The sequence below is a fragment of the Myxine glutinosa genome, chromosome 1, assembly GCF_964187855.1.
Source record: "Myxine glutinosa chromosome 1, kmMyxGlut1.1, whole genome shotgun sequence".
NCBI classification, from domain to species: domain Eukaryota; kingdom Metazoa; phylum Chordata; class Myxini; order Myxiniformes; family Myxinidae; genus Myxine; species Myxine glutinosa.
In genome coordinates, this window is record NC_136261.1 from 45,374,705 (window position 1) to 45,390,699 (window position 15,995).

The following is a 15,995-nucleotide window of genomic DNA, read 5'->3' on the forward strand; positions in this document are numbered from 1 at the left end:
TCAGAGGTTTGTGGAAGAAATGTGAAACTCACGTGTAAACCTCAACTCCCACAGAACATGGTCAACTTAAAAGCTGAACTTTCAAACTTGGCTACTTCCTCAAAGAACTGGTGACACCATCACCTTGTCAAGTGTGTCGCTCGTGTACATCCCCCTCTCTCCATCCCTTCCCCCAGACATGAGATCAGGGTTGTCGCTCGAGACATATCTTGAGCATTTGATACAGCCTGGTACACCTGCTTCCCTTCTTGCTTTCTGCACTTTTTGCTTATGACATCCAAAGCCACCTCCTCTAATGGTTTACTGACTCTTCACTCTTGTAGTGAGAATGTAGCTCTCAACAGGATCCTCTCCCAGTCTAGGATGGAGTGTCCCATTGCAGTGTCTTCAGCCCAGTCCTGTTCCTAATCTTCATTAACAACCTTTCTGACCTTTCTGAAATCCTCTGTCTTTGCAAATGACTCTATCCTCTTCTGTAATATCTCCCATCCTTCAGATAGTCAGGCAGAAGCCTCTTCTCTCTTTACAGACCATGAATGAATCACAAGCTGGCCCAACAATTGGAAGATGTCTTTCAATCCTGACAAATTTCACACTCTCGCTCTGTCTCTCTGAAAGAACCATCTGGCGAACCCTCCAATGCATTTCCTTAAGAAACATCTTGAAGAAGTTCAGGCACTCAAACTTTTGGGCCTAACCATTGGCCATGATCTTTCGTGGCCAAATCACCAAGTTGGCCAACAATGCAAGCCACTGACTCACCATTCTTTGTCGTGCAGTCTTTCCTTGGCAAATACGACATTTTACAGCTTAAGAGGCCTTCATCCCCAGTTCGATGGAGTACTGCTCCTGCCTCACACCTTGCACTTATTGATGCTTTGGAAACCAAGACCCTCCAAATCATTGTAATCTCCCGCATTTAAGATGTGTCTCTGGGACTTACTCTTACTCTTATGTCATAGACGGGTCAGTGGCTTCCATATCATTTCTGGTCATGCACCCTCTACCTCTTCATTGCTCTTTCTCCCCGCAGGATGTACATTTTCTGCTAATAATACACTTTTGGTGTAACTTTGAAAATCAGGCTCACTGCTCACATCCACTCATTTTGTTCCTCTTTTTATCTCACACATGGAACCAACTCCCTCAGTCTGTTCATTGCATCTTACCCTCCAGGACTTCAAGATGGCTGGTCACCCCCTATCCATACTCGTTATATTTTCTACCCTCATTATCCCTTCCAAAGCCCACCCCTAACTTTCCAGGTTGTTATGTTTTTGACTCCTCACTCCTCTTCCCCCCCCCGACCCCCCACCTCTCCCTCACTCTCAACCTCTTTTTTTGCTTTTTTACAATTTCTGTTTCATTCCCATTTACTCCATTCCTCTTCTGGCTGTGTTTGAGCTTGTATCCACCTTGTTTTCACCCAGTGTCCTCCTCCCCCACTCTTTGATCTCATCCTTTCGCATGCCCATTCTGCTTCCAAATGTCCCTCCCCTTGCTGTTGGTGTGTTTCCCCCATTTCCACTATGTTTTTGTTGATCTATTGTGTTCTGGTCCATTATATGTTTTAGCTCTTCTATGAGTCTTGACTTTGTATACAAACAAAAAAAGTGCATGCATAACCCTTGTCTGCTCATAATCCTCGTCAATTCCTTCTATAAATTGGACACTCATTCTAACTCAGTTTAAGAATGGCTAGGTATCATTAACATCAAATGAGATGGCTCATGCTATCAGGATGTTTCAAGGGGGGTAGCGGCGAATGACTCTGTCTGCCATTGCTTCTCATTACAATGTTCATCGTAATGCTATTTCTAGGGCACTGTCAAGGTATCATCAGACTGGACATTTCACGCAGAGATCTCATTCAGGTCATCCAAGTGTTACAACCCATGTTGAGAATTGTTGTCTTGTCACCCTTCTCCTTTCCAACATTAAGATCAATCCAGAGTGACCCGCAAAGAATAAACAAACATCGAATTTTCAACCAGACAATTCAGGACAGACATTTCGTCACTGAAAACGCACACAGCGCATGCGCGAAATGCCTCATTAGCATTCAAACATCATTTTGAAAGTCCCATATTGTCAGAATAAAGGTATTTAAATCGTATTTGTATAAAATGAATAGGCTTGCAACACCAGTATATGAGTGGGACAAAAAATAGTCTCTCCTACAGATTCACCAGGTTCAAAACAAAACACGTGCTTTGGACTCAGTAGATGCTCAAGATGAAAGAGTCTTTCCTACTAATTACTGACCAACACCGATCGTTACTGAGAAATATCGACTGTTGCTGATCAGGCAGGAAATGTTGCTGACCGATACTTTTCCTCCCTCAATGTGTGATAGTTTACGCTATTTCTGAGAAACAACATTAATCAGAAATGAAAATCACAAAAAGGATCAGAAGTCATTGCTGGTGTGTCCCCTCCCCCCTCTAATTATACTGACCAATACTGATAACTGAAAAAGATGATTTATCAATTTTTATATAATAGTTCACTGGTTCCCTATGGGAACAGAAGGAAAAGTTATTCCTCTTTGGGGTATATACAGTCACGTGAAAAAGTAAATACACCCCATGAAGAGTTTTGACTTTTTCAACATATTTCAACATACAGCTATTTGATCTTCATTTCAACAATATTGATAGATAAAGGTGATATAATATAACAAATATCATGAAACATTTACATTTTGTAGTCCATTGTATAATTTAAATAAACATAAATGCAAATTTCGCATGTGGAAAAAGTAAGTACACCCCAACATTTATCACTACTTCAAATACCTAAAATTAGAATCAGGTGCACCAGCTCAGGTGCAAATGATTAGAACATCGATAGAGAGGATCTTGGAGGAACCTGTCTTATTTAAACCTCAGACATTCAGTTTGGTTTGCTCTTTGTTGTTGAAGTGTGCGGCGTCACCTTGCCTAGATCAAAAGACCTCTCTGAGGCCTTCAGAAAGAAGGTTATAGATGCCTACGAGTCTGGGAAGGGATTTAAAAAGATCTCCAAACAATTTGAAATCAATCATTCGACTGTCTGGAAGATCATCTACAAGTGGAGAAGATTCCAAGCAACTGCCAACTTGTTCAGGCCAGGCCGCCCCAGCAAGTTCAGCCCGAGAGCAGACCGCAATATGCTGAAAGAAGTCTCTAAGAACCCCAGAATGTCATCATGGGACCTACAGGTAGCTCTTGCCACTGTTGATGTCAAAGTGCACGAGTCTACCGTTAGAAAGAGGCTGCACAAATTTGATCTACATGGGAGGTGTGCCAGGAGGAAACCTTTGCTGTCCAGAAAGAACATCAGGGCAAGACAAAAGTTTGCCAATGAACACCTAGGCAAAGACCAGCAATTCTGGAACAATGTGCTCTGGACAGATGAGTCAAAGGTAGAGCTATTTGGCCACAGTACCAGAACACATGTTTGGCGAAAACCAAAGACAGCATTTGACCACAAGAACCTGATACCAACTGTAAAGCATGGTGGTGGAAATATTATGGGTTGGGGCAGCTTTGCTGCATCAGGGCCTGGGCAGCTCACCATCATAGAATCCACTATGAATTCTTCATTGTACCAGCGGGTGCTTGAGGATAATGTGAGGCCATCTGTCGGAAAGTTGAAGCTCAACCGAAGGTGGACCTTGCAACATGGCAATGACCCTAAACATACCAGTAAATCCACCAAGTAATGGCTGAAAAGAAAGAAATGGATGGTTCTGGAACGGCCAAGTCAAAGCCCGGATCTAAATCCCATCGAGATGTTGTGGGGGGGGGGGGGGGGGGGGGGTTGAAAGAAGCTGTGCATGCAAGAAACCCCTCAAACATTGCACAGCTGAAAGAATTCTGCATGGAGGAGTGGGCAAAAAATTCTCCCAGTCGATGTCAGAGACTGGTAGACAGTTAAAAGAAACGCCTACTTGGGGGGCAATACCACCTATAAGAGCCAAGGGTGTACTTACTTTTTCCACCTGCGAAATTTGCATTTATGTTTATTTAAATTATACAATGGACTACAAAATGTAAATGTTTCATGATATTTGTTATATTATATCACCTTTATTTATCAATATTGTTGAAATGAAGATCAAATGGCTGTATGTTGAAATATGTTGAAAAAGTCCAAACTTTACCTGGGGTGTACTTACTTTTTCACGTGACTGTAGATTACAGTAGCTATAGGGATGGGCCTCAAGAACATCAGGGGTGTGTTCAGTTACTAAGTTTCTTGTGGAGCACTCCAAGTGGTTTAAGCATTCGAGCAAGCACTTCATTTGAAACTGTTGATGAGGAACAGTTGGCTTAGGAAACACGAGTTAGTTGCTCGGTAACTGAACACACTTTGGGTTTCCTCCCTTTCAGTTTAGTGTTAAACAGCGGTAGTGACTTTCAATTTTGTTTTGTAATACCATTAATATAATGCTATTATCATGAGTGTTATTACCTCCACCACCAAAGGTGGATGGATTTTATGTTTTCACCCCTGTCTGTCTGTCTGTTTGTTTGTGAACACAATTTCTCAAAAAGTTGTGGACGGATTCGGACGAAATTTGGCAGAGAGGCAGCATATGTGACAAGGACGACATTATTAAATTTTGCTGAAAATCTGGATTCGGATGTGGCTAGCAGAAATTTTAAAGTGATTCTTCACCATTAGGAGATCGGGCAAAAAACGATACATAGCAGGTTATCTCAAAAAGTTGTTGGCGGATTTGGACGAAACTTTGTGGAGAGGTTGTGTGTGTGAGACAAGGAAGAATCGATTCGATTTTGGTGAAGATCTGATTTAAAAAAAGTTAAGGACGAGTTATGACTAAACGTGGTGGACGAGTTGGTTAGATGACAAGAGCAAGCCGATTATATTTTGGTTCAGGTCCGAATCCAAATCCGGCCTATTAATGGGATAAAAAAACAAAAACTGTTCAGCCTGGTGGAGGTATGTGCTCTATCGAGTTCCGTTCTATTTAGTTATACATCTTAACACGTATTTTGCCCAAGACGGAAAAAACCCTTTGGGGAGTGGAGGTGAGGGAGGGGTCGGGGGGGGGGGGGAGAGGGGGTTGGGATGAATGAATATCAGGATATTGTGAATTTAATGTTGTTTCGATGTTATGTAATTTCAACGTTATATCTATAATTAATTGAGGATCATCTATCAGCATAATTAGACTACGCAAAATCACTTGAGAGTAGCAATTCCAAGGAGATTCCATAGGACATATCTCATGAGGTTGTGAATGGGGACCTGAAGGTAGTTTGGATAATTGTTCTTGCAAGACATATCTCACTGCTAGCGAAATTGTGGATCGGTTGAAAGAAAACGTTGCGAAGGTAGGTTGAAGGTTATGATGAGGTGGGAGTAGGTGAAGTTGGTAAATGGCATGGGAAAGAGAGTTAAATATTCCACTATGTTAATGAAGTAATGAAGAAATAATATGTAATGTTGTAAAATAAAAAAGGGGTGCCCTACATGCGGCAAATAAAATATATTTACTTCTTCATGCAGGTGTGTGAATCAAATTGGCGCCCCTTTATATAAACTTTTCTCGAGCATTACTTGGTTCCTCCTAAGAACACAAGGGTAGTCCAGCATGCACACGAGATTTTTTGAATGTCCATTATTTTCTATTGTTCGACATTTTCTACAAGCTATGGAATGTCCCTTCTTTCCTATACTATGCCACATGGCACATACCATATTATGGGGCGTTTTCTATGCCCCTGGCATTTTTCCCAAGAATGTCCTTCATTTAGATTTAGAAAGTGGCCATCACAACAACGGATGAAAAAATACAGGGTGATTCACATACGACATACTATTTTGTTTTTGAATAACTCTGTGTTGCGTGAACCGATTTACTTGTAATTTGCAGCACTTATAGACAAATGTTCCCCATTTATTATGTGAAAAATTCATTTAAAAATAATTGATACAAATTTAGTTATTGGTCTCGATATGGCGGCCGTCTTGGAGCATCTGGCTCCTGTACTTGGAGACATCACGTACATTAATTAAAAACCAACCTATTTGCTGCAGTCTGTATGGGGGTTCTGCCTGATACTGTAAGTCATCTCTCCCATTGCTCGTCATGAAATACAGTATCGATCCAATCCTGGACAAAGAATTTTTTTTTTGCCATCATTGTTTTTGTGCCTTTTTCATTCTTCCTTCATTTTATTTATGCAACTTCATTTCAACTTCACTTCATTTCATTCATGCAACTTCATTTTATATCGATTACTACCGGAGTCAAATTTTTCTATGTCCAACTTTTTGGGCTTTGCCCCTATGAGCCAAGCAAAAACTATGGGATTTAGGTGGAATTTGTTTCGAAAGCCATTAATTTGACGTATTGGCCGATGTATATTCCAAGTTTCAGCTAGTTTCAATGTATAGCCTTTGAGATATGGGCGCCAACACATTTCGGGCGGGTGGACGGTCGGACGGACGGACGGACAGACACCAACGTTGATTCGAGGGTTTTCTTAATAAAACTCAAGAATGCGGAAACGGATGTTCCTGAACTTTGGAACCTATTACCTCAACGTACAAAGTATTTACTTGTGCAATTCGCAGCCAATTTCGTCCAGTAGAAGCTGAGAAACTAATTTTCAGTTCTCATGTTTAAGTTGCAATAAAGAGGAGGGCCCTTTGCGCTTCCCTTGATTCCCGTGAGTTTTCACATCATAGACAAGTGGCAACCTTTCTGTCATCTCGCGATATTTTATCATCTCACGATATTGTGTAATCCTAACCATTTGACTCCCTGTGATCCCCCACCTCATATGCCCTTGGTTGTGTATATATCAAAACCAATGCCATTTGTCATCCAACATACACCAGCAGACTAATAACGTCCCTCTTCCTCTTTGTGCTCCGTCTCAGAGACGCTGGAACAGGAACATTGTGGTTGCATGGAGAGGTCACCACCATCATCTGTCAATCTCTCTGTGTCCCAACCAACAACCACAATCATTGACATTGTGAACGGACGGGCCGAGTTCCACTGTGACGTCTCCATGAAGAGCAGTTACACAGATGATCACATCGTGTACATTACAGATAATCCCATCGTGTACTGGTACAAACACTGTCCCAACAGCTTCACACGAAAAGCAGTTTTCTCTGGAAAATCTGCATCAGAGGAATACATTAACCGTGCGAATCAAACTGTTCATGAAATACAAGAACATTCGAACCTGAGAAGAAGAAGATTCACTCTGGGGATTTTCCAGCTCAACGTGAACGACTCCGGAGATTATTTCTGTGTTATCAAGATCAGATCACGTTATGGAGCATATGGAGATTGTGGTGGAGGAACCAGGCTGGAGGTGGTTGGTAAGTTATGTAGAGTTAAGCGGGGATGTGGATTCGCTCAACATACACAGCTTGTATAACATAACTTCAATTAAAATGACTGAAAAAGAATCTTAATTTTTCAGATTGTAAAGATTACAGTAATAGATGTAGCTCTGCTTTTTCTAGATGCATCTCTAAGCACTTGCTTTCAAAGCAGCATTCACCCACGAATACCCCTTTACATTGATATCGATTTTGCTTCGGGTCAGGTTAGGCCTAATTTGGTTTTGCAGAGAGATATGACAAAAAGCACAGAGGCACAAAGACATGAATGCAAATAAAAGTTAATGTGGGACTATTACGACTACTACTACCGACACTACTACTACTACTACTACTACTACTGCTACTACATTAACCGCCCCATTTTATTCACCTTTTGTATGGGTCAGCTCGGGAATGTTTTTGGCTTTTATGTCTCTCTCAAACGCAGCTGCGTCCCAACTGTGCCTCTCTGTGTCGCTCCCTCTCTTTTTAAGCTTGTTAACCGAAACTGCACTTGTCATAACTGCCGATCGCACCCTGTGCCAGGCTGCGTGAGCTCTTGCGGTGACGTTAATGGCAGACTACTTCAATGCAGATTCTCCGCACCTGCACATTTTCATGACTTGAACTGCAAAGCTCTCGTCTGCACTTTATAAAGACACATAAACGGAGGAAAATAACAATAAAATACAAGTACAGATACATTCAAAGAACACCGACCCCATGCCAAATAAATAAATAACATCCCCCAGCGCGGCATTGCTGGGGTGCCTTCGGCTTCGGCGCCCAGCGATACCGCCGTGCAGCACATAGAGACTGTATTGGGAGGAAGAGGTGAGCAATTAATTGATTGATTAATTGCATAATTAAAATCAATAAACAATAATCGTAAAATATTTTTTAAATCAATTGGTTAATGGCATACCTCAACCACTAGTGTTTCATCCGAAGCTGTAACTTTTTGAAAATTAATTTAACAAGTCATTAATCGAAAAATTAAATAATTAACTGATTAATTGACTAATCATTAAATAATTAATCGATTAATTGATTAATCAATAAATCCAAAATATCCTTTACAGCCAAATCACTTGGTCATTGTCGTGTCCAAATATCAGCTTCCTAGCTCTAAAGGTGCCTGAGATATTGCCCCAGATGAGAAAGAAAATAAATAAGTTCTTAATTAATTGATAATAATTAAGTAATTAATCAATTAATTGATTAATCAAAAACAAAGTACCGTTTTTGTCAAAGCACTTTCTCACTATTGTGCCGAAAATTCAGCTTCCTAGCTAAAAGAGATATCGCCCAGACAAAAACAAACAAACAAACAAGAAACCAGAGTGAAAACTGAGTACTCCCTTTCAGCGCGTGTCATCACTGGGCCCCTTTCGGTGCCCGGCTATGGCATCATGCAGCGCCTGGGGATGGAATAGGAAAACAGCGGTGTACAATACAGCCAGAGATCTGAATTGGAGAAGACAAAACAGAATGGCAGGCAAAATAAACATCTCAGTTGCACTTATGCAACACGTATCTATTACACAAATAGTACCTCATGCTTATCTAAACAAATTGTGAAACAATAAACATTGTTCGACTAAAGAGTTCTATTAACCCATAAGGATCAAGGCAGCCATCACACTTGAGGACTGGTCTCCTATATCTACAACCCCTCACATTAATTCAGACAAGGAATTCTTCCACAGAAAGCTGCTCTCTCTTGTGCACAGATTCATCCCATCTCGTATTCAGTTATCCTACCCATCCTTCCGCTCTTGATATTCCTGTGGTGAGGCAGTTGCTTTAAAACAACCTGCATTCTTCTCCTGGAAGGCAAATCCAACTGAAGGGAACAGACCATTCCACAAAGCCACAACAAGAGTATGTCTACCCTCAGGAGAGCTTGGAAACAAAATCTGTCCAATCTCAAGATGGAACTTTCAAACTGGTCCCCTTTTATTAAAACCTGGGTGGTACCTTGTCAAGTCTGTCTCTGGTGTATGCTCCCATTCCATCCCTTCCCTCACTTCAAATGGCACCACAGACGTCTTTGCTCGTGAGTGGATTGAATGCCTCAATTCTGTGTTTGCTTCAAAATCTTGTGTCACTAACCCCTCTCGCTCTCTCTCTCTCTCCGTACCAACCCTTCCCATTCATACCCAACTGCTCCTGGATTCTGTCTTTTGCACATAAGAGGTGGAAAAGTTTTTGGCAACTCTCGACTGTGACTCTGCAACTGGACTGGACGGCTTCAACTCGCGTGTCTGAAAAACCTGCTCTACTGCTCTTGCACGTCCTTGCTCTGCCCTTTTCACTCTGCCATTTACCATTGGGCATCTTCCATCTGCTTGGAAATCAGCCAACATCACAGCATTAGATTAAAAAATGTGCAAAAACTGAGCCCCTCAACTACAGATCAATTAGCTTTCTTCAAATAATCATCAAAGTCATGGAATCCATCCTCGCAGTTGACATGAAATAATTATTTTTCTCCAACAGTCTCATTTCAGATCATCAACTCACATTTAGACCTGGTCACTCTACCATGGACATGCTGCTTATACTCTCTCAACAATGGATGTAGGGCCTCAATATTAGTCATGAGATCAGGACTGTCTCTCTGAACATATCTCGAGCTCTCGATACAGTCTGGCATCCTGCCTTTCTCTCCAAACTGTCTGCCTATGGAATCCAATGAAGTCCAACTCCACTCTTGGATTACTGACTTCCTCCACTCTCAAAGCCAATGTGTGGCTCTCAACAGATCCCTTTCTTCTCCTCTGTTTGTCAAGGCTAGATTATCCCAAGGCAGTGTTCTAGTCCCAATCATGTTCCTAATATTCATCAAAGATCTCACTGACTATCTGGAAAATCCTCTTTATGTCATTGCTGATGACTCCACCCTCTGCCGCTCCATATCTCAACCCTATGATCAGCAGGCAGCAGCCTCTTCACTCTCTGTGACCTGGACAAAATCACAAACTGGGCAAACAAGTGGAACATGTCTTTCAATCCTGAGAAATAACACAGTCTCACTATGTCTCTCTGAAAATACTGTCTGGAAAACCGTCCCATCTACTTTCTCAACAACCGTCTCGAAGAGGTTCAGTCACTCAAACTCGTTGGTCTCACTATCAGTCATGATCTCTCTTGATCTAACCACGTTTTGAAGTTGGTCTACAACGCTAGACACCGTCTGGGCATCCATCGTTGTACAACATCCTTCCTTGACATACTTGAGCTCCGATCCACCTACAAGGCTTTCATCCACAACTTGTTGGAGTGCTGCTCTCCCATCTGTGCTGGCTCCCCTACCGCAAATCTTGCTCGGGTTGACACCATGGAAACCAAGGCTTTCAAGATCATTGGAATCACTCGTGATGAAGCTTAGTCGATGGGCCTATCATTTCGCCATCTCTGATAGGTCAGTGGTCTCTGTCTTCTTTCCCCTTATTTCTGGTCTTACACTCTCTGCCCGCTCCATGCTCTGTCCCTCCCCCACTCTCACCCCAAGTAACTGCAGGATGCATGTGGTCCACCAGCAACCTCCTCCTAGTGAGACGGCCTAAATGCAGAATCAATGCACACCTCCACCTATTTATTCCTCTTTCTTCCTTCCCGTGGAACCACCTTCCACACTGTCTTTAATCTCATTGTTCCGTCCTGGTCTTCAAGACAGGTGTTCACCACCATCCCCCATCCAAGGCCATGATCTTTTCTACACCTGTAAAAACCTCCCCCACCCATCCCAAATTTTGCTTACGTATCCATCTTGTCCACCCCTTGTGCTCTCTCCTAACCTTCATCGTTACCTGTATGCCCTGGTTGTCAGTCTCCGTCTACCTTCTCCTTCAGCCATGCTATTGGCGTATCCTCTTTGTCCTGGTGTTCCCTTTGTGATGTTGTGTCCTGATCTAGTGGTTCCGGTGTTGTCTAATTTGAGGAGGCGACCACGGGCTTATGCCTATGTCGAATGATGTTGATGATGTCCTGATATGTCCTGTGTTCTAGCTCTTCCACGAGACTAGACCATGTATAGAAAAAATATAACATTCCCACAACACTACCCCCACCTCTCTCCTTCAGCCCACACTGAAGCTGTGCTCAAAAGGGAGAGCAGCATTGGGGTCTGACCATACAGTACAACTCCCTACTCTATTCCAAACCAGCATGCTCAGGATTTCAAAAACAGTTTGTTCTTATGCTATTGCATTGCATCACTAAGCTACTCACTCCTCCGCTATCCACAGATATATACATCTACATCCGGATGTGATTACCTTCACCACCAAAGGTGGATGGAGGTTATATTTTCACCTCTGTCTGTTTGTTTGTCTTTGAAGAAGATATCTCAAAAAGTTGCAAATTCAGACGAAATTTGGCAGAGAGGTAGTGTATGTGACAAGAACGAAATGATTAGATTTTGGTGAAGATCCGGATTCGGATCCGGCCAGTAGAAATTTTAAGTGATTTTTAGCCGTGTCGCAGACGCTGCTCATAGAGTGCCCTCTGCTGTTGTTGTTGTTGTTGTTCTTCTTCTTCTTCTTGTTCTTCTTCTTCTTGTTGTTCTTGCAGAGAAGACAAAACCTCGAAGCTCCACCCATTCTGGGAACCATAGCTCCACCCATTTTGGGAGAGGCTTCATATAAACAAATATCCACCATTTTATTAACTCGCATAGCTTTGAGGCCTGTTTTGTAGGCCTGTGGTGTCTTCCTCTCTCACACAGTTTTATTTCAAATCAAATTCGATATATCATTTCATTTTTCACAGTCGCTAACATAGTTTTAGACTCGGTTGAAAAAAAACGTGAAGAAAATCCGATGAAAGTTGCCCTTTATAGAACGAAATGAATTCTCAAAGGCCTGTAACTTCAAGTCCATTGAGATATATATTTTTTAAATCGCGGCATGGTCAGTCATACACCGCCCGAAATAACAGACGGGAAAATGCCGAGATATATATATTTTGTTTAAATCGCGGCATGGTCAGTCCCACGGACTACTCCGCAAAAAAACCGCCCGAAATAACAGACGGGAAAATGCCGTTGAAATAAAATTGCATCAGCATTTGGATGGTTACTTCGCTCGGTCACTTCTGACTGCTCATACGGTGCGACCCGCCCATGGGGAATGTATCGGCCTCCCGAGCACATCGATTAGGATCTCCGGAGCAATAGGCAGTACCCTTCATGCAGGGGCCAGGTCGTAACATCCCTTTCCTTTTTAGCCCGTTAACGAAAACCACACGTTAACCCGTTAACCAATAAAACATTTTTAAAAGGCATTTAAATCGAAAAATAAGAATCAATGAGTAAAAATTAGATCAAATAAGTAGCATTTACTATCGACAAGAAGGCTTTCTACTTGGAGTGCCTGGACAGTACAGTGTTGTGATCGATCTCCCAGCAGCCAACAGTTCCCTCACGTCTACTATAACTTGATCTAGTCTTAGTGAAGAAATGACCACGCTGTCTTCCTTAATGTGTTTTGCTGTGTGTGGAGTGGCCTGGCAGAGGTTACAAGGTGGTCTCCAATAAGAATCCACCATTCAACAGAACGATGGAAATGAATATGAGTTTCTTCTTCTTCAACAGGGTCTATCACCCTTCTTCATTTTCTTCAGAAAGATTATTTTGTTCCTTTATACTGTTTCTTTTGTTATGTTGCATCCTCATTAAAAGTGATTTAAAAAAAGGTTTGATTAAAACTTTTGAAAATTGAGCAAGTTTAAGGTGGGAGTGGATCAATTTCCCGCGGATACGTGGGAGTATCGGTGCGGACGGAGAGAACGGGTATCTAAAAGATAAGCACAGATACGCAAAATTGCGGACCGCGAACATGAGGATGGCAATACTTTAGACATCCTTATCAGTTTTAGCCCGATCACTCTGGTGAAGAATCGTTTAAAAAATTATCTGATCCGGATTTGAATCATCACCAAAATTGAATCAATTCGTCCTTGTCACACACTTAACTGGTCCACCAAGTTTCATCCATCCACAACATTTTGCGGAGTAGCCCGTGGGGCAATGCCATCTGGAACAGCCTTTGGCTGTTCATATGTAGGGTAGGTGGGGGTAATATGGACCCCCTAAGCCAAAGTCCCGAAAGAGACTATACAAATAGACAAGGAATATTTCCAAATAATGGTTTATTTAGACAACCAGACAGACTACATCCCCGTGCAGTTTGGGTTGAATAAAATCAAAGATATGATTGAGGGGACAAATAAAAATATGCCATCAGTGTCCATATGCCAAACAACGTGGGGAATGTGGACTCCCCTATGGGGTCATATGGACCTCGGGTCCATATTACCTCAATGTGGTAAGTCTAGTTTATTTTCGACAAATGTTCCCTGGGACAAATGTTACTTTCGGAATTTTCAGTGAACAACAACCTTAGCGACACTCGTCACAGACGAAAGCACCGATACCCTCATAGTCAGTTTCGTTTTCGTGGGCCCATTGCTTGCATTCACTGCATTGGATCCAAGAAAATTCAGGTGGATCAACAAATAACTCATTGCAATATATGCAGTAGACATTACTCATGCAGTTTTCAGGTCCTTTTCTGTGTTGCTTGGCAGACTTGGTAACCTGCTTTCGAACTGGAGGACCGCGCTTTGTTCGTGGTCTGTTGCCTTTTTTCGCTTTCAAATTAGTTGGGGATATAAGATTCTGCTTCTCGCGTGTTGGCCCTTTCTTCAATGCCCTTCTCTCTTGTTCTTGATGTTCCACGATCAAACGTCTTTTAGAAGGAGAGGATGTGTTGATAACACTTTTTCGGGGCGCGTAAATCTCCGACAGTGCATAGTCACTGTCGGATTTTTAAACAGAATCAAGTGTACATGTTATCGGCTGTTAACAAACAGCCGATACTTGACGGCTACTTGGACCATGCCTAGTTTTGCTTAGTCACATATTTCGGTGCAGAAAAATTTATTTGATTCAAATTTTGACAGTGAACATGCTGTTTTGTGGACTTATTCTATTAGCTTCCTGTGTGGGGTATATGGACATCGACCGTGGGGAATATGGACATGGGTCCATATTACACACTACCAAAGGGTCCATATTCCCCACACCATGCCTCTCGATCATGTCAGCATGCCCAGTACATATGGGCTGGGATGGAGTTTTCTACACACAGTGGTGCTGCAGACAGGTCTCACGTGTACTCAGCCAGGGACACCACTCATCAAACAAGCTAGTGACTACATGTACATACACAGTACTGCATGCTTATGAATTGTAAAATTTGAGATGAAAACTTTTGGAAGTTTGCACTTACCGTCATTAAAGAGTTTGAATCAACTGCAGTTGGTCACTTGCTGGTCGGCCATACTTGTTTATCCCATGATATGGAGACGAGGCTTGATGCAGTGCATCATGGGAAATTCAGTGGGGTCCATATTCCCCCGGGGTCCATATTACCCCCACCCACTACATGTGTGTCTCTAAAAGGAAATATAATAACCTAGAATAACGTTTTGGGGTAAGTAATTTTTAATTTTTAGTACATTGGGGGAAGATATGGATGGGGAAGATAAGAGATGGTGGTGAACAGCTGTTTTAAAGACCTGGAGGAGTAATAATTTTAAAATACCGTTACATTTATGGAGGTAAGTAAAAGAATACCATAGGAAAGGTAGGGTTGAATAGGAAATAGCATGGACCATGTGATGTGTAGGAGCATTTTAATGTACTAAGTAGGGAAAATGTAGCTTAAAGTTGTGTTTAAATGTTATCATATGAGGGATGATACTGTGGTAATTAGTAGTAGGTTTTAAGGATAAATTCTCCTGTTTGTGATACCCTCTGTGGCCATCCCTAACATTTAAAACAGCAGTCGGCTAGTACTCATGCTCCATGGACACATACGGCAAAGACCCGCCCAGGAGAGGCATGGCACAATTGGTTCTTCTGGAGCGAGAGAGAGCGCCAGGTGAACTTGAAGAAGAAGCTTCGCGATTGGTTCGTCTGGAGGGAAAGCGCGAGCATGAAGCTCCGCTATTTTTTGTGTCATTGGAGGAGAGCGTTTTGTGTGGCGATCGTGAGGTAGCTTTGACTGCTGGCTCCTCAGGAGGCTGGAGGCTGCACCGTCCTTCCCGAAACGGAGGAGAAAGGAAAGAGGGCCGTGTACGTGCTCGCCACCAGCCTCGATAGCAAACGCTTTCGGCGTTCGACGTCATCGACAATTTTGCTGAGCTTCCTGCATGGGTGGCTCCGGGCTTCGTCAACTGCTGACCATCCAAATTATCCATTTTGGGCCAGCTAAGTGCCGGAGAGGGACTTTTATTTTCTTACCTTACCCTGTGCTTGTGTTTGTGTTTGTATGAAGGTACCTCACTGCAGCATTTTACCTCAGCTTTATTTTCGTTGTTTTCATTCTGTGCCTTATTTTCTTATAAATCATAATTGTTACATTTTTATTGTTGTGTTCTTGGTTGGGTTTCGGAATAAACCCTTGTGTTCGTGAAGTTAACCGCTTCGTGTCTCTTCCATCCCACAGTGGAGCAGTCAGAAGGAGCAGTCAGAAGTGGCAGCTCTTTTACGGAGAATTTATATCTTAAAGGGGGAGGGAGGGGGAGGGCGAGGGCGAGGGGAAGAGGGAGAGGGAGAGGGGGAG

At 42.4% G+C, this 15,995-nt stretch overlaps 1 protein-coding gene across 2 annotated transcripts in view; it reads left to right on the forward strand.

Moving 5' to 3' along the window:
- LOC144890564 (uncharacterized) overlaps positions 1-15,995 on the forward strand; it is a 63,879-nt gene that overhangs the window by 11,059 nt on the left and 36,825 nt on the right. For both annotated transcript variants that reach the window (XM_078771160.1, XM_078771159.1), the window contains exon 4: positions 6,901-7,353. In XM_078771160.1, the coding sequence (XP_078627286.1) occupies positions 6,901-7,353 (453 nt within the window). The remainder of the gene's footprint in view (positions 1-6,900; positions 7,354-15,995) is intronic.